Source organism: Protopterus annectens, chromosome 6.part0 (genome assembly GCF_019279795.1).
Source record: "Protopterus annectens isolate FY-2018-M chromosome 6.part0, PAN1.0, whole genome shotgun sequence".
NCBI lineage: Eukaryota > Metazoa > Chordata > Ceratodontiformes > Protopteridae > Protopterus > Protopterus annectens.
In genome coordinates this window covers 1404573715-1404598320 of record NC_056737.1, presented here as the reverse complement: position 1 = coordinate 1404598320, position 24606 = coordinate 1404573715, and the positions used below count along the sequence as shown (strand labels likewise).

At 38.3% G+C, this 24606-nt stretch overlaps 1 protein-coding gene across 1 annotated transcript in view; it reads left to right on the top strand.

Annotated features, from left to right (window-relative positions):
• Positions 1-24606, top strand: part of ZRANB3 (zinc finger RANBP2-type containing 3) — a 2104294-nt gene that overhangs the window by 2049479 nt on the left and 30209 nt on the right. The window contains exon 19 of the mRNA XM_044074946.1: positions 16047-16449. Within this exon, the coding sequence (XP_043930881.1) occupies positions 16047-16449 (403 nt within the window). The remainder of the gene's footprint in view (positions 1-16046; positions 16450-24606) is intronic.

Below are 24606 nucleotides of genomic sequence, written 5' to 3'. Positions count from 1 at the left end.
CCCAGATGCCAGGTGCCCTCCAAGGAAGGCTAAATTTAGAGAATGCATAAAATTCCAGACATGCATAATAGTAATAAACAGATACACCATAAAAGCTATCCCCAGCTAAGTTGGAAAAGGGGTAGTGGATCGAAAAAGGTAAATTACTGTGGGGTAGGAGGGAGGGTAAACCTGACTGCAGTTGCATATCTATCGGACATCTACATTTATGGTAGGTACAAAACTGTACTATGTCCTTCAAGAATGCAACTGCAGTCCTGACATATGGGTAGAATACCATAGCCAAGCTGGGGGTGGTAGGATATAAGAAAAAGATGGTGTAGCTAAAATACCCTGCAGGACTGCCGAAGCAAAGCCTGCTCAGGATCTGGAGTATAAAGGCAGGTTGTAGTGTTTGGAAAATGTATGCACGGAGCTCCATGTAGCAGCCTCTAGAATGTCCTTTGTAGCCACCCCTCTTAGAAAGGCTGTGGAGGTGGCTATAGCTCTGGTGGAGTGTGGCCTGATATTGGCTGGCACACCTTTTCCATGGAAAGAATAACAGAATCTGATGCAGTGTCCAATCCATTTTGAAATTGTTTGTTTGGAAATTGCCTTTCCTTGCACTCCAGCAGCGTAAGCTACAAATAATTGGTCAGACTTTCTGTTGGCCTTTGTTCTGTCCAAGTAGTAGCGTAATAGTCTGTGTATGTCCAAAGTGTGCAGCAGCTTTTCTCCTTTATTTTGAGGATTGGGAAAGAAAGTAGGCAGGTGAATTGCTTGATTTAGAGACACCCTGGATATCACTTTTGGCATGAATGAAGGATTGGTTCTTAAAGAAACTCTGTCCTAATGAAAAATGAGGAATGGAGGTACTGCCATGAGGGCCTGTATCTCCGAGACTCTTCTTGCTGAGGTAACTGCCAACAGGAAAACTGTTTTCCAGGAGAGAAATTGCATCTCTGAAGATGCTGCTGGCTCAAAAGGAGGAAGAGTTAATTTTTCCAAGACGAAGTTGAGGTCCCATGCAGGCACTGGTGGTTTCCTGGGAGGTTTGATATTCTTTATCCCTCCTAGAAACTGTCTTAGCAAAGGATGTGAAAACACAGGTGGATCACAGTTGTATTTTGCTGAGATTGCTAAAGCGTGTATTTTTATGGAAGAATATGAAAGGCCACTATGAAGCATTTCTGCCAAGTATTCTAGTATCTGTGGTATGTTTATTACTGATACATCCTGACCCTTGTTGGCATTCCAGGTGATGAACCTCTTCCATTTGGCTGAATACGTTTTTCTGGTGGAAGGTCTGTGTGCTTCCAGTAGGATCTCTTGAACTTTTTTGGAGAGGGAGATATGGGTAGAAGTCATGGAACCCTCCAAGCTGTCAGCTGCAATGTTTGCAGGTTGGGATGAACAGTCCTGTAATTGTGCTGAATTAGAAGCAGAGGCCATTGAGGCAGGGGTCACGGCTTGGTGCGAGATATGCTCCTTAGTAATGGATACCAGTGCTGCCTTTGCCAGTCTGGAGCTATCAAAATACCTTTCGGTTGCTCTGCTTTGATCTTCAGTAACACCTTGGTCATTAATGGTAGAGGTGGGAATGCGTAGATTGTCAGAGAATTCCAGCTGAAGGAGAGCATCCATTCTCCAGGCTTGAGGATGGTGTGTCCTCGAACAGAACTTCTTCAGATGATGATTGAGGTGAGAGGCAAAGAGATCTATGTCCGGCCTTCTCCATGCATGAGTTATTTGCGAAAAAATGTCTGGATGCAGCATCCATTCGTGCGGGTCCAAAATGTTTCTGCTTATACTATCCGCCAGAACATTGTCCTTGCCTGGAACAAACTGGGATTGCAACTGTAAGTTCAGTTTCAGGGCCTTTTCCCAAAGAGTCATTGTTAGTCTGCAGAGGGGGTAAGAATGAGTGCCTCCCTGTTTATGTACCACATGACAGTGGTGTTGTCTGTCTTTACTAGCAGATGACCTAGCTGAAGAAATTTTCCGAAGGCCTCGATTGCATGAATCACTGCCAACATCTCTTTTTGATTTATGTGCAGATGCATATCCCGGGGAGCCCATTGCCCTTGCATGCATCTGCCTTCCATGTGCGCCCCCCATCCATGATCTGAGGCGTCTGTTGTAATGGTTTGAATTGCTTGCGGTTTGTTGAAAGACATGCCTTTGTTTAATTGACTTGCTTGTGCCCACCACAAAAAATTCCTTTTGAAGACATGGAATGAGTGGTATAATTTCTTCTAAGTTGTGGCTGTGTTGAGACCATAAACTTTTTAGGTACCATTGTAGTTTTCTCATGTGTAGTCTTGCCAGTGGAATCAGAAGAATGCAAGATGCCATGAAACCCAGGGCCTGCAGGATTTTCCTTGCAGTCATCTGGGTGAGCTTTGCTAGGCTTTTGAAGAAATCTGGTAATTGTTCTTGTTTCTCTTCCGTGAGGAAAGCCATTTGTGAGTTTGTGTCCAGTTTGGCTCCTAGAAAAATTATTTGTTGGGATGGCAGTAGTCTTGATTTTTGAATGTTGATTGTGTATCCCAAAGCCTGCAGTAAGTGTATGCTTGTTTGCTGTCCGCTTGTATAAGGCAGTCGTCCAGGTAAGGGTAAATTTGTATCCCCTGGAGTCTGCAATGTGCAATTACTGATGCCAGGCATTTCGTGAATACTCTGGGCGCAGTAGATAAGCCAAACGGCAATGCTGAGAATTGATAATGCTCTGACCCTGCAAGAAATCTGAGGTATCTTCTGCAACTGTGTCTGATTGGGACATGCAGGTATGCCTCCTTGAGGTCCAGAGTAACCAGCCAAGACCCCTTGCCCAGCATGGGAAGAAGTTGCTGTAACGTCAGCATTTTGAATTTTGGCACAATGAGAAAGGTGTTTAGAGCGGACAAGTCCAGTATAGGTCTCCATTGCTTTTCTTTTCTTGGAACAAAGTACAGTCTTGAGTAGAATCCCTGGCCTTCTTCCTGAGGAGGAACCTTTTCTATTGCTTTGATTTGTAGCAGCTTTGAAACTTGTATGAGTGCCTCTGCCCTTTGATTGTGTGGCAGGTTTGGCATGCCTTGTCTTGTTGGTAAGGTATGGAAGTGGAACCTGTAACCTTTGTCTATTATGTTCAAAATCCATCCATCCTTTGTAAAACGTGCCAATTTTTTGAAAATAAGGATAACTTTCCGCCTAAAGGAGCTTCTCTTTGAGCCTTGGTCAGCGGTGTCAAAGTCAAGTCATTGTGATTGTCCCTGTGGAGCAGTGGGAGTCCCTGTGCCACTTCTCTGATTAGTTGGTTGCCATTGGCGGCCCCTGTAGGAGCCTCGGTATTGCCCTCTACCTCGAGCACGCCTGCTTTTTCCCCTTTGAAACTTGTCAGTGTCTGGAAAGGACCAATTCTTCGAAGGACAATTCCTGCTGAACCTTTGTGGCTGAACCTGGAGGAAATCTTTGACTGTTTGTACTGATTTAGCCTTTTCCTCAATTGATTTCAACACACCCTGTGCATTAGCACCAAATAGCTTGTCTTTTTCCAGAGGTGCATCTAGAAGCTTTACTTTAACATGATCTGGCAATGACTGTTCTTTCAACCAAGCATGTCTACGTATGACGGCCCCTGTCATAGCTGCCCTACATGAAGCTTCCAATGCATCATAACCACACTGAAGAAAATGATTGCTAACCTGCTGAGTATTATGAACCAAATCCTGCAAAGCCTTTCTATCTAAAGGCTCAGGAGAGGCTAACTTTTCTGCAAATCATCCATCAGAAAATTTTGATACTGAAACATATGAAAAGACAGTTAAGAGCCCTCATGGCAAGGGTGGTAGAGGTATAAACTTTCTTACCCCACCTCTCCAGGGACCTAGATTCCCTGTCTGCGGGCAAAGGATTCTTGGTCGTGGAAGTGGCCACTCCTTTGGGCCCCTGAGAAATAGTTTCTAGATCAACAGAGTGGGCCTTAAAGAGATGCTTATGAGTTTCAGGAACCCTGTAATATCTGTCTGGCTTGACAGGAGCAGGAGGGAGAGAATCAGGAGAAGTACTGGAGTCTGAGAACACATCATCCAATACATCTAACACTGGGGGAATAGCTAAAGGCCTGTGCTGAGGTAACTTAAGGAAGGTCCGAAGCCTTTTCCTGGAGTCGGAGAAATCCTGGCCCTGCCACTGAAAATGCTCTCTCATGGAGTGGAGAATTTCCCCGATAGAAATATCCTCAGGAGGAGAGGCAGAGGGAATGGATTCATCTGTATCATAATCCTCGTAGGCTGGGAAGGGTTCTTCCTGGGAATCTGAAAGGCCTGACTCACCAGAGGCTTCATCTGAGGAAAGGGTATCAGTCTGCTCAACCCTAGGCCTTTTGTCTGAAGGCGGCTGAGAACCTCTGTCTAGATGAGCCTGAGAGCCCCTGATTAAAGAAATTAGATCTGCAGCTAAAGTCATGATCTGTTTATCTGAAGTGGGAGTCTGCGAAAAAGATTTAGGAGGGTCAGACTTAGCCTGGCTGGCAGCCTTAGCACGTGTGTAGGCCTTGATGGACATAGGCACAGGAGGCCTAGCTGTCCCACGTGCTGGAGTAACTTTGTCCACCGGTATGGTGTCAGGCAAATCTTGGGCTTCGGTTTCAGGAGGAAAAGCAACAACCGGTACCGAGGAAGCCTCCGGGACTGTAGTGTGCGGTAAAACGGTGTCGTCGACCTGGAGCGGTTGAATTACCGCCTCCGAAGAGACCGATACACTTGCGGTAGGCTTAGGCGTGGTGTCGGTGGAAGTCGCGGGCCGCGAAAGTCGGTCCCGGTCCTTCCGTTTTTTGGAAACGTGTGCTGTCGGAAGCTCCGACGGCATGATATAGGAGTAATTTTCACCAAAAAAGTCTTCAGCAAATTCTGCCCGGTGCCTAAGTGTGCGCTTATTGAAGCAAGCACAGGCCGAGACGTCGTGGTCTGGGCCCAGGCAGGGAAGGCAGTAAGAATGGAAGTCCTTATGAGGTATTTGTTTACCACAAGACACACAATTATTAACTTTTGCAGTTTTATCTGACATCGGCTGAGGCAAGAAAAGGTTCCCCAATGGGGTACTTAGCTTTTTGATGACTTCGGTAACTGAAAACACAGAAGCTGGCCGACCGGCACTTGCGAACTGCTTCTGCTTCGGGCACTGCGCGGCAAGAAAGACTGGAGAAGATGGCGTCGGCTGATGATTTTATACCCCAGCTGCTCTGACGTCAGGGAAGAAGCGACAACAGCCGACGCCGGACCCAGACTTTGGAATCCGGCCGACCGAGGGGCTGCCTGAGGCAGGGCAACCCATATGTCAGGACTGCAGTTGCATTCTTGAAGGACATCCACCTAACTTCTTCCAGAGACAGATTCCTGACAACATACATGTCCCATAGTATTTTCTCTCTAATTAGAGGGAATTTGTGTAGATTTAGCATTTCATTGTTCATTGTAATGTTAGGATTTAAATGTAATGGTTGCAGCTTCCAAAATGTTTTGTGTAAATCCAGGGAGTTCAACAATTTTTGAAATCTTTCAATAGGGATTTTTAGTGGAACATGAATTTTAAAAGTTTTAGTAGTATATTTATTGAGGAATGGTAGGGCTTTAGGGTTAAAATTATAAGCCTTTGTGTAATTAAACCAGAATTGTAGCCAAGGTGGTGCCCAGTCTTTCTTCTTTGGATCAAACTCTGATATTCTAATAATTCTAGTCACACATATAATATCGTAGTATAGGCCAAAATCTGGTAAGCTGAACCCACCATTTATTTTACAATGAATTAGCTTCTGGTAACTTATTCTAATCGATTTAGGATGCCAGATAAACTTTATTAATAGTACATTAACTTTTTTGAAGAAATTAGTACTAACTATTGTATTAATGGATCTGAGATGGAATAATAACCTAGGGAGTATGTTCATTTTAACAACTGCTACCTTTGAAAGAAAAGATAACTCTAGAACAGGCCCAAAAGTAACTTTAGAATATTATTTTGGAAAAAGAGCTTTTTTATCCAAATGAAAAGATACGCCAAGATATTTCAGGGAGTGGTTGAGTTTTATTTCCGAATTCAGGATAAAATGGTTTGTATGGCAGAATGAATTCAACAGGAATCTAGAAGATTTATCTAGATTTATTTTGTAATTAGAAAATTTTGTAAACATGGTGATCAAGTTTAATATTTTATTCATGTCTGTTTCTGGAAGAGAGAAGTAAATAATTAGGTTGTTTGCAAAAGCTGAGAAAACAATTTTGTTTTTAAATATTTTTGCGACCAGGTGGTAGGTCTTTTGTTTTATGAGTAGGAAAAGCAATTCTATGTATAAATTGAAAAGGTATAGTGACAGTGGGCACCCCTGTCTAGCCCCATTATCAGTTTATTAATAAATAAAGTTATGCTAGGGTTAAAGTAGAGAGTTTTAATTGAATTTATAAAATTTTCCGGCAAATTAAAATAAGGTAGGACTACAAACAGAAAACTGTGATTCATTCTATCGAATGCTTTGGCTGCATCTAACACAACGGCATATAGTGGATATTTTTGAAGACTGGAAAGTTTCATCAATGTATCTAAAGTTAAGGTATTGCCACACGTGTGTCTGTCCTGAATGAAGCCTGATTGCTCAGGTGAAATAATGCTAGGAATTATCTTTTTGCTAAAACTGTTGCTAAAATTTTGATATCAAGATTAATAAGAGATATGGGTCTGTAATTGATAGGATTTTTCTTTTCCTTATTAACTTTAGGTATTAGAATACCTTTGGAGTTATTTAAGTACTTATCTGAGATTCCCTTATCTAATATATTATTATAAACTAACAATAACAGATTTGCCTTTGTTTCACTGAATGATTTATAAAATTCGGCTGTAAAGCTGTCCAGTGCTGGAGCCTTATTTGACTTAAGAAAGTTAATTGCCAGTAAGACTTCTTGCTTTGAAAGGGGGGATGAAAGAGAATCAGGTTGAGATTGATGTAATTGGGGGAATACTAGGTTGTCTAGGAATCAGTCTCTTTCTTGATTAATGGTGACAAATTCTTGTTGATCGTACATTTGGGAGTAGATGTCTTCAGATAACCCCACAATTTCTGAGTTGGTATTATATGATTTGCCATGATATTCTAGATTTGTTATATTAGGAACTTTATTATTTCCATTTATTATTCTCACTAAAAATTTTGACTGGGTTTGTGCCCATTCAGCAAAGTTAACTAAGGATTTCATTTCTTGAAATGAGCATTGTTCAGATTACAGCACCAGTAGCTCTTTCTGGAGATTATTCATTTGTGTTTCTAACACTGGAAAATATTTGTCTTGTAACTTATCCTCAGTCCTTCTAATATTTGTTTTTAGTTGAGTTTCCGGTTTCATATAAAGTTTTTTTTTATAGTAGGAACCTTTTTGTATAAGTAGACCTCTAATTTGGGTTTTCAATGCTGCCCATTGTACATCATATATTGTTGTAGAAGATGATATATTTTTTTGTTCAAGTCATCTAATAAAAAATGTATTTCCCTCCTGATCTCAATTTTTTGAAGCAAGTATGGGTTTAATGTCCAGTTGTATTTTTTAAATTCTGTTTTTGAAAAATTTGACCAAGATAACTTGAGAGTAATTCTCTAGTGATCTGAGAAAAGTCTTGGTTCTGTTGAAAACTGGGTTTGCAGTCTTATAAAGAGGTCAGAAATCAAGAAAAAGTCCAGTCTGGACCATGATTTATTGCGTGTAGAATAGTAGGTATATTTAGATAAGTATGTATCTTTGTCTTGCAAAAATAGTAGAGGTCTATTAGATTGTAGTCAGTTGTCAAGATGATAAGGCTGTAGAAACTTGCATGTTATATGATTTACTTCTGCTAGTTCTATCCTGAACAGGGTCAACTAAGGAGTACCAATCTCCTCCAAAAGCATAGTAGTGATTGGGGAATAGCTATAAAATATTATACATGGACATGGTAAAGTTCTGTTGTCTCACGCAGGGGCCATAAATGTTTATGAACATAATTGGTTTATCAAAATTAGTGTTTACTGTTGTAAAGTAACACAATCTGCCCTTGCTGTCTGAATTGCATTGTACAATTTGTTCTTTAAATAAATTTTTAATTATAATTGCAGCCTCACAGCTATTAGTTTTATTACCTGAAGCAATAACTGCTTTTATCCATTTTTTTTTTCTTAATTGGGTCCCAATTCTCAGGTATCTTGTGTTTCCTGGATAAAAATTATTATTGCTAAAGATTTGTGAATTAAGTGTAAAAGCAATTTTCTCTCTTTAGTGTCCTGAATCCCCTTAACATTCCATGAATCAATACTTAACATTTATATAACTTTCTTCTTTTCCGTTTTTCCCCTCCTTAACTTCCAAAAGAAAACAGAAATGGTAGGCATCCAACATTTAACCTGCTTAGGGCACTCCTTTTATAATAGTAAAAACAGTTTATTATTCTGTAGACACATATTAAGATAAGTGGGCAGAGCAGTAGGCAAATACTTTCATGGCACTTAATACTCTCAGCTCTAACCCCTTGACTAACCACTAGACTACTACTACTGGGAGAGTTTTCTTAATAGGAATAGAAGGGTTTTCTAATAGAGAAATGCAAAAAATAAGCTGGTATCTCTTCCCTCTCACTATAAGATAGATAATAAAGCTTAAGGTATTAAAGAAAATAACCAAGCCAACCAAAATGTGCATCCTTCACTCAAAACTTTTAGTCACCACGGGTCATTATAAAGCAAAAGAAAAAAAAAAAAAGAAAACTAGCCTGTTAATCATATGTCAGCTTTAAGACTTGGCCAGTCACTATGTCAGTTATATTCAACTATGCAAGTACAACCGTTTGTAAAAAATAATAAAAAAAAAGAAATCATCATCTTATATCATAGTAAATCTAAATAGTTCAAAGTTAGTCTCATTAAAATGACCCAGCTATTCAAGATGACTTCCGAAATGAAAATGTTGCTGTATCATTTCAGTTATGAACTGTTGAACTTCCCTGGCAAATATTTACTTTTGTAATACAACCCCTGTGAGGAATTGTCTTTTTTAAAGGCAACTGCAAATTGGTAATTGTCAACTTTGCTTTATTATACTTTAACAGGTTTTAGATTGTCTGTTCTGTTGCCAGACTGAAGTCCTAAACCTCGTCTTAGAGCAATTCTATTATAAATGTATAATTAGTATTTTTTACAGACTTGTAGAACTGTGGAAATTACCTTATTGTATCTGTACACTTAAGGTTCTTTTTGAAGCCGTATCACTTTTTTAAATACCCTTTCTTCTTACCTTTTTTCCTTCCTAGCAGTCTCTCCACAACCTTGCATTAACGGACCTGCCTGGCTTCTAAGGACCCCTGAACCACCTCAAGCCTTGCCTAATTGGACCATCCTCTATTTCTGCTGCCCTGTGCTCCCACCTGACTGTACTAAACTTACAAAGTATGCTTTACAATTGACCCTTTTTGAAGGCTAATCTTCTTAATTCGTCTTGTAATTACACTTTATAAAGTAATTTAGCCTCTGGGTCAGGAAAACCAGCAGCCAGTCCTCTCTCCTTGATTTTAGTCTCTTGAAAGATTTACCCCTCGCTACCTACCTTATCTTTCCCACCAGCTGATTCTTTACCTGGCTACCTGCTGCTACTTGTCTGCCCACTAGGTGGCAGTGTACTCTAGGCTTCGAGCCCTTACTCCCCTTATTCTTTCTTAGTCTTTGCTCACTGCTCTTCTTTTTTTTCTGCCCCCTCTCATCCCTTGCCCAGTAGTCTGACTTCTCCCCCATCTACCTCTTCTTCTGTTTCTAGGCTGTACTTTCCTCTTCTCCTACCTACTATAAACTATAATGCTCCATAGTTCCCCCTCCCTTCTGTCCTACTCCTTATCTGCTCTTCTAGCAGCTACTTACCGGCTTCACTACCTCTCCTTGGGGTTCTACTGCTCACTGATTGTCTCTGCTGACTCCCCCTCTACTTGGTCTAACCCGCTCTGTTCGCCCTACGGTCTCACTCTGCTCCCCTACCCTACCCCCAATTCCCACCCACCCCAGTGCTGTTACATTTACACATCCTTAGCCACACCCACTATACTCCTCAACCTATCACCTCACACCATCAATTATCTACCCTTCCCCTTGCCAACTCTATACTTAATCAACCCCTCCCTACTGCAAGAATACAATAATCACTGTACTCTACCTCTATACCCTCTGCTACCTCCCCCTTTATCAAACACTCTACATAACCTCTCAACCCTGTTAACTAAAATGATCTTCTTTCAGAATCCAAACCTATCAAACTCTACCTAAAACACAACCGAGCTCCCTCTCTCATAGCAACATAACCTCATCATCAATCTACCTACTCCCTAGATTTCATAGATCTTCCCATGTCACTTACATCTACAGTAAGAATACCTCACTCAAGTACTCTAAATATATAAGAACTATACTAAAACATCCCACACAACTTCTATCTCATGGTGATATCCATCCAAATCCTGGCCCAAATTCACATATCAGCATCATCCCACAAAAACAAACTACTAATGTTATCTCTAACCCTATACAGTTAGTGAACTCTCTCAGAATAGCTCAACTCAATATCCGCAGCATTAACAACAAACTCAGTCAATTGCATGCTCTTTTACATGTACATGCATTTGATATCCTTTGCCTCACAGAAACTTGGCTTAAACCCTCTACACAGGATCTAGAAATAACACCACCTGGATATAACATCCTTAGATGTGACCGCACTTCCAAGAAAGGTGGAGGTGTAGCTATGCTATATAAATCTGAACTATTACTCTCAACCTTTAATGTGTTACCACCCTCTATCAACAATGCAGAAACCCTGTCCATCAAACTCCAACTTAATAAATCTAAATCCATTTATATTATTTGTACCTATATTCCTCCAGGAAACAACATTAACACTCTTGAAAACATTTTAGTAGTCTCTCCACCATTCTACCCCAAGAAACAATTGTACTTGGAGATTTTAACATCGACTGGACTACTTGTAACTCCCCCAATCCTACCACCCATATTAATCTTCATGGCTTCTCTCAAATAATAAACTCCCCCACTAGAATTCATAAACCTAATAATAAAGAAACCATCCTTGACTGGATCCTTATAAACAGTCATCCTGGAACCTATACAACAGGAACACTACCAGATGACATTAGTGACCATGTTCTAACCTATATAACAAAGCAAAAGCCTCATAGTCCTAAAAATAATACTTTTAAATCCTATCATTCAAAGAAGCACTTTAAAGCTGAAAGCTTTCAAAGTGAACGTAAGGCCTGTGACTGGTCACCACTGAAACTACTCAAACTAGATGAAGCTGTTTCCTACTTTATACTAAATTCCTAGAAATCCTAGATCTCCACGCCTTCCTGCGCTCTTCGTGAGTTAGGAGCAAACCAGCCCCATGGCTCACTAAACAAACCAAGGAAAAAATATTCCTTAGGAACAGAATATGGGCCAAATGGAGAGCCACTAAGAGCTCTACAGACCAGCTACTATATAAACAACTAAGAAATGCAACTAAAAAAGACATTATCCTAGACAAAAAAAAAACTTTTATCACCACCTTCAACAATCTCACCCAAAAAACCCTCAAAAGTTCTGGTCAGGCATTAATAAACTTCTCCAACCAGGACATACCAAAACTCCAGCCCCATCTTCTATTCCCAACAATAATCCTCTACTAATAGCTGATGCCTGCAACAATTACTTCACAGAAACTATTATAACTCTTGCAAAGACACTACCTCCCACACACCCCCAACCCTTTCCAAAACAATAGCAGTCCAGTGCCCTCCTTCCATATACATCATGTACCAACATCCTATATCTGCAAACTTTTTCCAAAGCTCAAACCCTGTACCCCTTCTGCAGACCACTTACCACCTGAATACCTCCAAATAGCAGCCAAAGTCATTGCATACCCAATATCCATCCTTATTAACAGAACAATCACAGAAAGTAACATCCCATCCATATGGAAAGTCTCTCACATTATCCCATTACATAAAGGAGGCAAATCCACTGATATCTCTAATTTCCGACCAATTGCACTACTCTCCCCACTGGCCAAAATAATGGAAAAATGTATTCACTACCAACTACTTCAACATCTGCTCCAAAATAATCTACTGGCCAACTGCCAGCATGGCTTCAGACCCTTTCATAGCACAACTACCACCTTGCTAACCTTCACTGACTGTATAAACAGGAATCGAAATAACAACTCCCTATCTTCTGCACTATTCATTGACCTATCAAAAGCCTTTGATATGGTTAACCATGACTTACTAATCAGTGAGCTAAAAGCCCAATCTCTTGACCCACAAGCAATACGTTGGTTTACATCCTATCTAGAAAATAGGCAACAAGCAGTACTCTGGGACAACAATCTCGCCTCACCTGTTCCCGTAAACATTGGAGTCCCTCAAGGCTCTATTCTAGGCCCTCTTTTATTCTCCATTTTTACTAATAATCTCAACACTATTTTTCCTAAAGCCACCTGCATACAATACGCCAATGACTCAACTTTAATCTGTACAGCTAAGTCATCAACCTCTCTTCAGACCTTGACTCAAACAGTATTTAATACTGTAGAAACATGGTTTACCCACCATTGCCTCCTCCTAAATCCAAAAAAAACAAATTACTGCTTTTCTCTCCCACCCAAAAATCACCAGAAATCAACTTTACGATTACCTCTAACGATGGAACTACTATTACCCCAGATACTAACACACGTCTCCTGGGCATAACCATAGATAATAAACTCAGCTACGATGACCATATCAATAACACCATCCAAACTGTTAATAAAAAACTAGGCTCCCTGTACATAACCATAGATAATAAACTCAGCTACGATGACCATATCAATAACACCATCCAAACTGTTAATAAAAAACTAGGCTCCCTGTATAGACTCAGACCCTACCTCACACCACTAGCGAGAACCTCTATTGCCCAAATTCACCTCATTTCTACCCTTTTCTATGCTTCTGCTATATACACCAACCTATCAAAATACAACATAAACAAACTGGAAACTAACAACATAGCCAGATTTGGCACAGGGAACCCTTTCAGAACCCACCACTGCTACAACCTCAAACAACTAGGATGGTCAGAGCTACAAAACCAACTACTGTATAATCAACTTGTGATCACACAAAAAATTCTTCATCACCCAAATAACACCCCAATCCTCACTAACCTGATCACCCCATATAAAAATCTTTCAACACTTCGCTCTGCAAACAAGCTACTAATTTCTAATATCAAATCTAACAATAAAGTGGGGGACTCACTATTTACCAATATTGTGGGCAAAATCTAGAATAACCTTCCTATTACACTCACATCTCACTCATCAACATCTCTCTTCAAGAAACACCTAAAAGAACATCAGCAACTACTCTGGCTCTGTCCCTGTTCGAAACCAAACTGAACCATAGTTCATCCCCCTTTTTCTTCTCCTTGCTCTACCCCTATCTTCCCTGCTATGACCTCTTTGTAACTAAACTCCTCAGAAGTCACCTGTACACTAGCTTGTGCTTTGTTTGTTCTTTCTTCTTTCATCTATTTCCTTCATTCTCTTTCTTTTTTCTACCCCATATGTCTCAATAACTCTGAACCCTTGTATTCTCCTACACTTGTGCCAATTCTAAACTTTCCTTTGCCTCTATACTTATTTCTTAAACATAAGTCTCATTTTTTATATCTTTTCTCTATCCAAATATTGTTAATCCTCTCATGTGTAGTAATTCATAGAAATATGCTTTTTAAGTATTGAACTTTTAACTATTGTCGACTTGTTTTATGTATTGTATTTTTAAATACTGTTTTTATGTAAATTTACTTAACTTTGGAGCTTATCTCCCTGGGCCTCTACTGAAAAAGGACATGTATCCAGCTAGACTAGCCCAGTCAACAAATGTAAAATAAATAAATAAATCAGTTCTCCATTATGTTCTCGTTTTAATCTTGAGTACAAAGCTTTAAAATCAACCAAATTCTTCAATTATTTCAGGTATCCTGTACCTGCTAATAGTAGAGTAGCTACACAGCAGAATGGCATTTAACTGTCTTGCCTTTCGAAGTGCAGCACTTCAAGTAACTAGATTCTACCTTAACTATAATGTATGGAGCATACTCGTATATCATGGAGTACCTTTAAAGTTCAAGAAGACTGGAAAGAGGCTTTAGAAAAGAAATCCACCATTAACAGATCCGATTCAGGATAATTGTTGTCGCTTGTTAATCCGCTGAAAAGCTTGTGTATTTCTTTAGTGCTTCGCGTCGGGAATGAGGAAGTAGATTCAAACTTCTGGTTCAGAATTCATGGTGTTTCCTTATTGCTGACCGAGTTGCAATCCATCGCAGTTTCGTTGATTCCCTTTTGGCATCATGGGATTAAAATGGCGGTCCTAACTTAATTAATTAATTTATTTAATTGCAATTAAATGCAATTTATGGCGGATAAACTTTTGTGTCATTCTGTCCGATCATGTCTATGAAGGCAAATCATTGCTATAGATCGAACACTTCTCCAAACACCTGCAGAAAAGCCAGTTTAGCTTCTTTAACAGAACTGATCAAATATTTGTTGTCACTGTGCTGGAATGACAAGGTACTAGGAGTCTTCATTTGGAATTTCACTTTTTGGAGATTAGATAGGAACAAAAAGGTGCCAGTTGTTGTCTTATCTGTTCGATAACATAGGGTAGGTTGTGAGAAGGTTATGTTATTTCCTTTCCACTGTAAGCTTTTCTTTTGCTTGGCCATTAAAAGAATGTTAGTAACGTCCCAATTAACAATTTAACATACATTTTCTAGGTCTATTAAAGACTTGTGAAGTGCGGGCAGCACGGTGTACTCTTTCAGTTACTATGTTATTGGTGTCTGGTGGATAGTCTAGGAGACATCCCAATATTTGCTTGGTAATTACTTGCAGCTGTGAGTGCTCTTAACTCTCTGGGACTCCTCTGGTCAGAATATTGTTACGTGTACTTCGTGCTTCTAGGTCTAAAACCTTCTGCTGAAGCTCCTGGATGACATTTGTATTTTTATCACAGAGATTCTGCATTTTTTCAATTTTTATTTCATTTTCAGCAACCTTAGCTTCTGTTAGTTACAGTCTGGTTGTAGTTTGGTTAATAGTGTTGCCAAACGATGATAACTAATCAGAGACATTTTGCACTGCCATTTATAAAGGTTGCAGTGACAATTTTTAGTTCTTCTAAGCCAGGATATTGTTCTGCTTTTATCTCATAGTGGATTTGGGGTTTTTTGATTGTTTTCCTGTTCTTGGTCTTTTAGTTTTTAAGTCTTTTTCAGGTAATATTATAACTGAAAGCTTTGTTTAGGTGTTTGTGCATCCATATTTTCTTGATCCAAAGACATCCCAGGAGGTGGACTTCTAGTTTGAAAGTGCAACAGGCCTCTTAATTCCATGTGTTCAGTCCTTTAGGAGATGTCAGTGAAGTTAACTTATTTTACTGTTGTTGAAACAGCCTATCTTTTGCTATTAGCCAAGCAGTTAGGTTGTATTATCTTATAGACCGCCTTCTGAAAGGGAGTTCACTGAGTTGATGGCTATTTAATTGTAATTTTTCCAGATAGTTGCAGGAACTGTGGGTCCTACATTGCTCACAGGATGTCCTCCATCTTGGAATGGGTTTGTGTCCAGCTTTTATACTTAGAGATATTGCAATAACAATGTTATTTCTACAACAAATTAAATAGAATTGTTCTCATTTTGCTGTGTGTATGCAACTTTAAATGTGGCAGACAATTTGGATGTGTAATGATTGTTTTTGAATTGGGGCTTTGGTGGTACTTATGTTTTGTCTGTGTGACATACATCTTTTACCCTTATTACTATAGACAGCATTTGGAAAGTAACCCTAAAAAAAAAAAAAAACTGCACGTACTAGTGTGAGGTCATTAATACGTGGTTGCATTTAACATAGGTACTCTTACTCTTTTTTCTCCAGTTGTGTAGTAATCCTTAGTATTATTACTACCGTAGGAGATCTTCTGGTGGCACACAAGAAACAGAAGTGCTGACTTCATATTCTTCTCCAGACAAGGAAGCATCAGATCGTCTCTCAACATGTGGGTACCTACAAGCTGTAGACAAAGAAGGGAACCCACTCTGTGTCAGTTGCTATAAGCCAGCTTCCCATGTTAAAGAACAGAGCAGCACCACAGCATGGGACACACGATTCTGCTCTCTGGAATGCCAGGAGGACTTCCAAATTCGATCTAGTCAGTCCTATATGAGAGCCAAGGTATTTGAGATTGAACACGGTCTCTGTCAACATTGTGGCCTCAATGCACAGGAACTTTACCTCCTCGTTCGAGATGCACCAAAAGTGAAGCGGAAGGAGCTGCTGGAGAGCACATGGTTGTCTCAGCTTCCCTTGGAGCAGGTAAATAAGATGACATTATCACCTGTTTAAGTAACTAATTCTGCTCCCGCTGTCTCCACTCCCCTCAATCACTCAACCTGTTTTACCACATCCCTTCAACTTTAACATCTTTCATTCCTCTATCTTTCTCTGTACTCAGCCATCCCTCTTCCACACTCACTCTGGAGCTTATTTTTTTCTGGATAGTAAATTCTGCTTGTATAATGAATAGTTATGTCATTATCTTTGCATTGTAATTCTTATGCTGTATTTCACTCTGATTGTAAACGTTCACTCTATTTGAATAGTTATGTCATTATCTTTGCATTGTAATTCTTATGCTGTATTTCACTCTGATTGTAAACGTTCACTCTATTTGAATAGTTATGTCATTATCTTTGCATTGTAATCCTTATGCTGTATTTCACTCTGATTGTAAACGTTCACTCTATTTTTTTGTGCTGTCAATATGTTGTTTCTACACCTAGGCTGACCCTGAAATAGGTCCACACTTGATCAGTGCCCTATCCTAGTTAACAAATCTATCAATCTAAATAAATATTTTATCAGCTTATACATTAGGCATTCATCATTTGCTGCTTCCTTGTTCTAGCAAGTGATATGGGCTGCATAGTCTGAATGTGTTTGTGACACAGTGTGATTTAGATGTAGCCTTTGAACTCAATGAACAACTTCCAACCACAAAGTACAGCAGTGTATAGTAAAGAGCTTTGTAGTATGACTTTAAGAAACCATTACTGAATAAATGGAGTATCAGACAAATTCCGAAGTGGTTTCATTAATGTACAGGTTCCATTCCAAATTATTCAATATTTTGATATGTTTGTATTTTTATTTACTTTACAGAATGCTTGAGGTAGCCTTTTCAAAACGTCATCCATCTTAATACTTTTAGCTTGCTCCACCCTTCTTCACACTGATCTTAGTGAGTTGAAAGAAAAAGACTTCTCAGATTCTGGTTAGCATTTGATCTAATCTTGAAAACATTTGAACATTTTTGTGTTTTAGTGTTTGTGTCTTGTGTTGCCCATAGTTTTCTAAACTAACTGCATATTTGTCTCCATTGTACCAGCCTTATTTTGTGTTTACTGTTCGCTAACTGGGTTGGTGAGTTGGTCTGAGGATCCAATTCATTCATGGCCCAAACCAAAAGACAGTAGCAGTTCCAAATATATACATAGATTAATTTTTGCATATATCAAGTTTATTAACATACTTAATCAAATAAGTGAAGAACATAGTACTGTTGTATACTTAAGGTTTTGTTTAACAAATTTTAGAAACAAGCATACATGTTATTGTTGAACTGTTCAAGATAGTTAAACAGATTTGAAATATTTCATATGAAAGCTAAAACATGTATTTAAACATATGAGATGTAATAGTGTAACATCACAAGCTGTCATGACACCTGTGGGTATGATCAAATAGCAGTATTTGACATGACTTTTAAAACAAGTGGGTCAGGAATAATCATATTCCACACCTACTTTCCTTCCTCTCAAATTTTCTCACTTTTCAAATCTTGCTGACTCATATTCATCAGTTAAATAACATTTTAGTCTTTAAGAAGAACCAGACAGCCTTATGCAGTTTCTTTCGAAGTTTATCTCTCCAGTTTTCTTTCTTGCATCTGTTGAAGGTTCCTTCCTTTCACATTGCTACAGATTTGTTACATTTATCCTTTACTCCACAGGTTCAAGAACTGGACACTAATAGGTTTTGCTGGATAATACCTGCTGTAAATCAACCCCACTTCTCAGGGATAGTCATAGTGTAGTGCAGAAGATATTGCTGGATAATGCCTACTGTAAACGAACACCCAGTTCTCTTGATTACCTTTTTAAGTCAATACTATTTGGGTCCTCCCTGATTTAAAGAACAGCTAATCCATCTTCAAAACGGTATGCTTTGCTTAAAAAAACTTCATTCCAAAAGGGTAGCTCTGATAGCTATCCCTTTTCTCTTTCATGCAGATTGAGTGCTACAGGCCACCTTGTGCCAGAAAGTGGAAAAGCTGTGTAATTCTGTTTTGAAGTTGGTCTTAAAGCTTCAAACAGTCTAGAACAATGAAATTCACGTGACGTCATTTTTTAGAACATTTATCTGTGTCTAAAACATGAATCACTAAACTGGAGTAGTATAGCAGTAAGATTCTTAATGCATTTAGCGACTTTACACCAGACTCTCTTCTATCCACTGTGTTCCAGCAAAGATGATATGTTGAGCTTTCTTTGAGGGTTGGACCTTTATTGTTTTTTAATAGGCATCATTAGATGATTTTGCTACCCATATCCCTTAAAGAGATAAAACAGATAAGTAAGAAGACCCACATAATAAAGTTTCTGGGACATGTGGTATTACCTTGGAAATGTTCATGTCTGTAAGGCAGCAGTGAATCATGGCATGAAATTGGAGGTCTTTCCCTCTGCCATAGTGAAAGAGGCTGTTGAATTATTTCTTAGCCAGGCACAGACCTCATGGTATATACATATTATTAGTCCCAAATTCACTCTGTAAAATGTTTCATTCCATAACTACGCATAGGATTACTCTCCTCTTACCTTTGTTGTATGAAGTTAAATGTGGATTTGTTTTAGGCTGTCTTTCTCAAGGTAATATAAACAAAGCCCCACTGTAATATGGTTTTGAATGTGGATGTCAAAAAGGCACTTGATAGACGGAGTTGTGCTGTCCTTCATCACAAAATTGCAGACCTCAGATTTACAGTTATTTTTTCACATATTTTGATCTTTTTTGCATCAAGGAGTCATAACATTAAGCAAGATGGTGAGCAGACATTCAGAACTCTCTTTCTCACCATAAAGGTAGTAGGTAAGGTTTTCCTTTTCTCCCACTATATCCTGATATATAAGGGACTCTGTTTTGAATCCAGTATTTCAAAATCAACCATCCTATATTCAGGAGTCATGGGATTTTCAGAACTCTGTTAGAACATTTTGTCTTTCCAATAAATTGTTAGCAAATGATTGTTACATGTTTACTATTGATGTGGTTTAGATGTTTACTACTATTCCTGAAGATGAAGGTACTGAATTTGTTAGAAAGTATTTGGACAAGTACAATCCCATTGACAAGACTAGGATCATCTTGTAGTGCTTTTTGTTAGCAGTATTGTTAACTGATATTTTTTTTTTGTGTGTTTAAAAAGAAATTTTATCAACAAATAAGGGGAGTAGCTATGGGGGCAACAGTAGCCCCAGCGTATGTGAATTTGGTGTTTGGTTGGTGAGATAGGGAAGTTCTAATCAAGATTCCTGTATATAAAAATATAGTGTTCTACAGACGCTTTGCAAGTGATTTGTTTTTATAGTTAAAAATGAATACAATATTTCAGAGTTTTTTGATAGTCTCAGTTGTACTTCATTTCTTAAGTTTACTACTGGAAAAAAGGGGTATAATATGTCATTTTTAGATGTCAGATTAACATGGAATAGAGAGAATAACTTGTATGAAAGTCAGATTTCTAGGAAGGATACTTTTATTAATAGTTACTTGCCATTCAATAGTAACCATCCAGGTTATATGAAAGGAAATATACCTAGAGGTCAATATATTAGAGCAGGGGTGTCCAACCTTTTGGCTTGCTGGGGCCGCATTGAGTGAACAGAAATGGTCTTGGGGCCGCATATAAAATATATCATATAGTTAACTCTTTTGTTGCTCCGGAAGACCACAGTCAACCTCCTGGCTGTACTGTAGGTGCATAAATGTAATAAATGCCTAATATTTGCCTTAAAATTCTAATTCGCATTCTCATTCTAATTCTAATTCTCTAATCTAACAGTTAACTCTAACATCTTAGTTAATATATCTATATGTATATATATATATATATATATATATATATATATTTTTTTTTTTTTTTTTTTTTTTTTGTTACAAATAACCAGATATTCACTACAAAACTAGCATTTCTCACTGGGAAAACCATTCCAGCAGTCCAACTATGTAAAATGTCAACATCAGCAGTCTTACAATACTATAATCCACAAAAATAACCCAACAAATTTGCAATAAAGTAAAGAATTCACATTACTGACTTAATAAAGCAATTCTGAATAAGCTACAAGAGGGTCTCACCCAAACAAATAACTTGTGCCAGAAATATGGCCTCAAGCTAAATGCCAAAAAATGCATCATCATCCCCTTTGAGGAGACCCACAAATTATCACATTAATAACAATGTTGTAAGCACGCAATAAGTCGTATGGTACTTGGGCATCCAGTTTGATAGAAACCTGACTTTTGACCACTACGTTGTCTCCGTTGTAAGGAAAGCTTTTTACATGGCCCACTTCATTAGTAAGGGTATCTCATCCAGGGACAAGGAGGTTGTAACATCCCTGTATTCTTCCTTTACAAGAGCCATTATTGAGTGCAGTGTCCCTTTTGGCATGTGCCTCAGCAAAACACCCTGCCAAAAGAAAGACTACAACCATTTCTGACAAAAAGGTCAAAGGACTAAGTTCACTTAGTTATCCAAACAGACTAAAAAGCTTCTTGCTTTCCTCTGTCTCTCACTGGCCCCTATAAATGTCATCATTGGCTTGCTTTCCAGGCTAAGAAAGATCCTGCCTTAAGAGACTTCCTCTACCTCAGAAATACTGGTTATACTTAAAATGCTCACTACAAAGACCACAGCCCTCACTGCAACATAAACGAGATACTTTTTATGGACAGGTTCTTGACACAAAAACCTTCAACTTCTGTGAAAAGCTCCTCTCATTATCAAACAATGTAGTTCAGCAACACAATGGCTGGATGGATAGCCATAAATGTAGTCCTTGGATAAGTAGCATAGCCTTCATCAAACCAGATGGAAAATCCACATACTAACCTTTCCCAGCTGGATGACTAAGATCTAATGTTGGTTACTCAAGTCTAGTTGCCCTAGAAGAGGGGCATGTTTAACTAAGAATTCCATTTGCAAAATTATATTCAGTATACATATTAAATCTCTCTCTCTCTTACACACACACACACACACACACACACACACACGCACACACAAAAAGCCCCTACTTGTAAAATAGGCAACCTAGTAACCACATGACACCCACTCACTGAATGAAATTGTCTGGAAGTCAAAATATCTGAAAAAAAATCATAATAGAGATGTTTCATCCATGTAATTTCCCACCACCAAAAGGACCATCAATAAATCAACAAACAACTGCTCGGCAAAAAGTAAATCAATAAGAAAACCATAAACTATAATGCTACATACTGGTGTAAACATATAACTTGTGTCAATCCCCAGGTTAATCCATACCAAATGATTGTTTCAGAGCTTCAGCTATGTACAAACAGCTTTCTCCTAAAAACTTTACTCATTGATATTTGCCTTGCTGTAATTATAACTGTAAAAAAAAATGTTTTTAAGTTTATTCTGTACCTCAATGATTCTCAATGTTGCGAGATGTAATCTCTGCCATATTGTATGAGTACTACATCCATAATTTGCTGTCTCTCTCTCTCTCTCTCTCTCATGTATTGCATTATATTGTTTTGTGTTATTTTTGGAGCTTTTCTCCCCGGGCCTCTGCTGAAAATGGACCTGTGTCCAGACAGACTTTCCCGGTAAACAAATGTAAAATAAAATAAAATTAAATAAAAATAAGCTTCCCTCCAATCTAAAGCCATTTGACATTCAAACATTTTAATTTGCACAGAAGTTACTCACAGATTGACAGTTTACTGAGCTGTAATGCTGACCTTCGCTTTTGAAAAAAACAAATCCCCAGACTTTGTCAATAGCTCAAAGTGTAGAGAGGATTATTTATTTATTATATATTTATTTATTTTTGGAAAACATCTTTAAAACTGTTAAATTGATTACACACATAGAAACACAGAAAAGTTATTGTGATTATGTAAACCACAGACTGCTGCAAGAAATCAAAGTCACATTAGCACTCTATGCTTATGTCAGAACAGATGAATCATACCTGTCAATTCCAAAATAAGTAAAGTAGCTTAATTTGTTTGTGTCTTTCGGCTTTTCCCGGTTAGGGGTCGCCACAGCGGAACTCCGGTCCGCTAATGATTGGTAGTTGATTTTTACGTGCCGAGTTACCAGCCCTGATGCACAACCTTCAACGAAGGTACGCCCATTCATGCATGTCTCCACACAGAAGACGCTCTAGCTGAGAATCGAACCGGACAGCGTCTTACTGTGAAGCGACAACGCTACCGCAGCACCACCACTGCGGCAAAGTAGCTTAATAAGAAGGTTATTTGCAAGGTTACATGGCAGTTTATATTGGAAATAAGCAGAGATATTAAAAAGGCTCTGTTTTTCATGATTATGCCAAAAAGTCTTCCAAGGTAAATACAACTTCTGATTTAGTATGGAACCATACCTCTCAACCTTAGAGCAAGAAATCTGGACAAATCGAAAAATAAAAGTGGGACACAGGCCCAAGAATAGTTATGCATCACAGACACCATTGAAACAACTGTAGCTGCAAACATTATACCAAAAAATGTAGTCCACAGCAGAAGGAAGGTAAATGAAAATCCCGTAGATGAAATTCAACGAACAAATTTATTGGATAAAACCACAAAGTAACAAATCCCTCAAGTGCTTTCGCTCAATGCAATACTGAGCTTTATCAAGATGAACACCATGTAACAACTGCTCCTATTTAAATACTAAAAAAATCATGTGATCAATTAAGTTAAAAAACTAATTGATAAAATATCACCTGCAAGTGCTTGGTATTAAAAGGGCTACACGTAAAACCAGTTAAATAGCCTTGTCATAATATTTCTCATATACATAAAGGCTCGAAACATAAACTTCTTGCTAAACATTGTTCAACAACAATAAAACATTAAATGAATCTTATTGCGATCAAGATAATAAATGCTAATGAATACTAAATAAGTATAAAGAAAAAAATAAATAAATAAGTAAAAAATAATGAATAAATATAAAAAATCAAAATAATAAAAAATGTATGAATCAATTCTTTGGGAGTGTATTAAGTATGTGAATATACCAATTTTATGTTGTGTTATTATAATTTGGCTCTTCTTAATTTCAAAACACTGCTCAAGTTCATGTTGTCATTAAGCCCTGGCCATTTTGCAGCGTCCAACCTTAGTTGCCATATAAGCTCTTTACTTTACTTATAATCTTTCTATCCCATCATTGTCAGTTAAACATTATATGGCTCATTCAGTTCTGCCTTCTTTTGCATCAAAGAAAACCATGCTTTGAAATGACAAATGCATTAAAAATAATAAATAAAACACATTGCATCAACATCCTGCAACTTCCTACCTGCAAGCAACCACAGAGCTTTCACTGAAACTAGGGCTGCTTGTTTCCCCAGAATGACAGCTCTCCCTAATTAAGTCTAATGGTATACAATCTACCAGTATCTGGACTACCTGAAATAAATTAAATTATGGCCTGTAAATTGAAAGTACACTTTGTTTAATTAAACTATATTTCTAAGCCCACTTACTATATTTTTTCAGTAACATCCCAATATCCATTTCCAGGTCACTTTACAAGACATTAGCAGTGGTAGACTTGGCATCATTCAGAACCCCACAGGCCCACGCTAATACATTGTCCATTAAATGTAAATATCCGTACACTGTAAATGGCAAGAAGCTATGTCTTAAAAAATCTACTTCTGGCATGCGTACCCAAGTATTAAGTTTTGAAACAAACATATTCTCCACAGTCTATAAGTCTCTGTCTTTAATAATCATCTACTGTTGCAGCACTCCCAACACATAAGCACACACATACACACTAAAATCCCCAACATTTAAAAAATGACATTGTGCCCACTTGATTTGCCAGTATTGATGATCCACCAAAGCTATGCTTACTGTTGTCCAATCTACCACTGCTTAGAACCCACCAATGAAAAAACAGTACTAGGTGCTTTTTTGTTTGTCTGGAAAAACAATACAACTTTATATGCTACAGTCCCACATAGTCAGTCCACTACTGACCCATTAACCCTAGGTTGCTGTCTCATTTTACTCCCTGGAACTGCATTACCTTGGATGACTATTTTTATTTTATAAGCAAAAGACACAAATTGGAAGATGAGGCAAAAATCCAGACTTTTTTTTGAAAATCCATACAGTTAAGAGCTATGAGTTCAT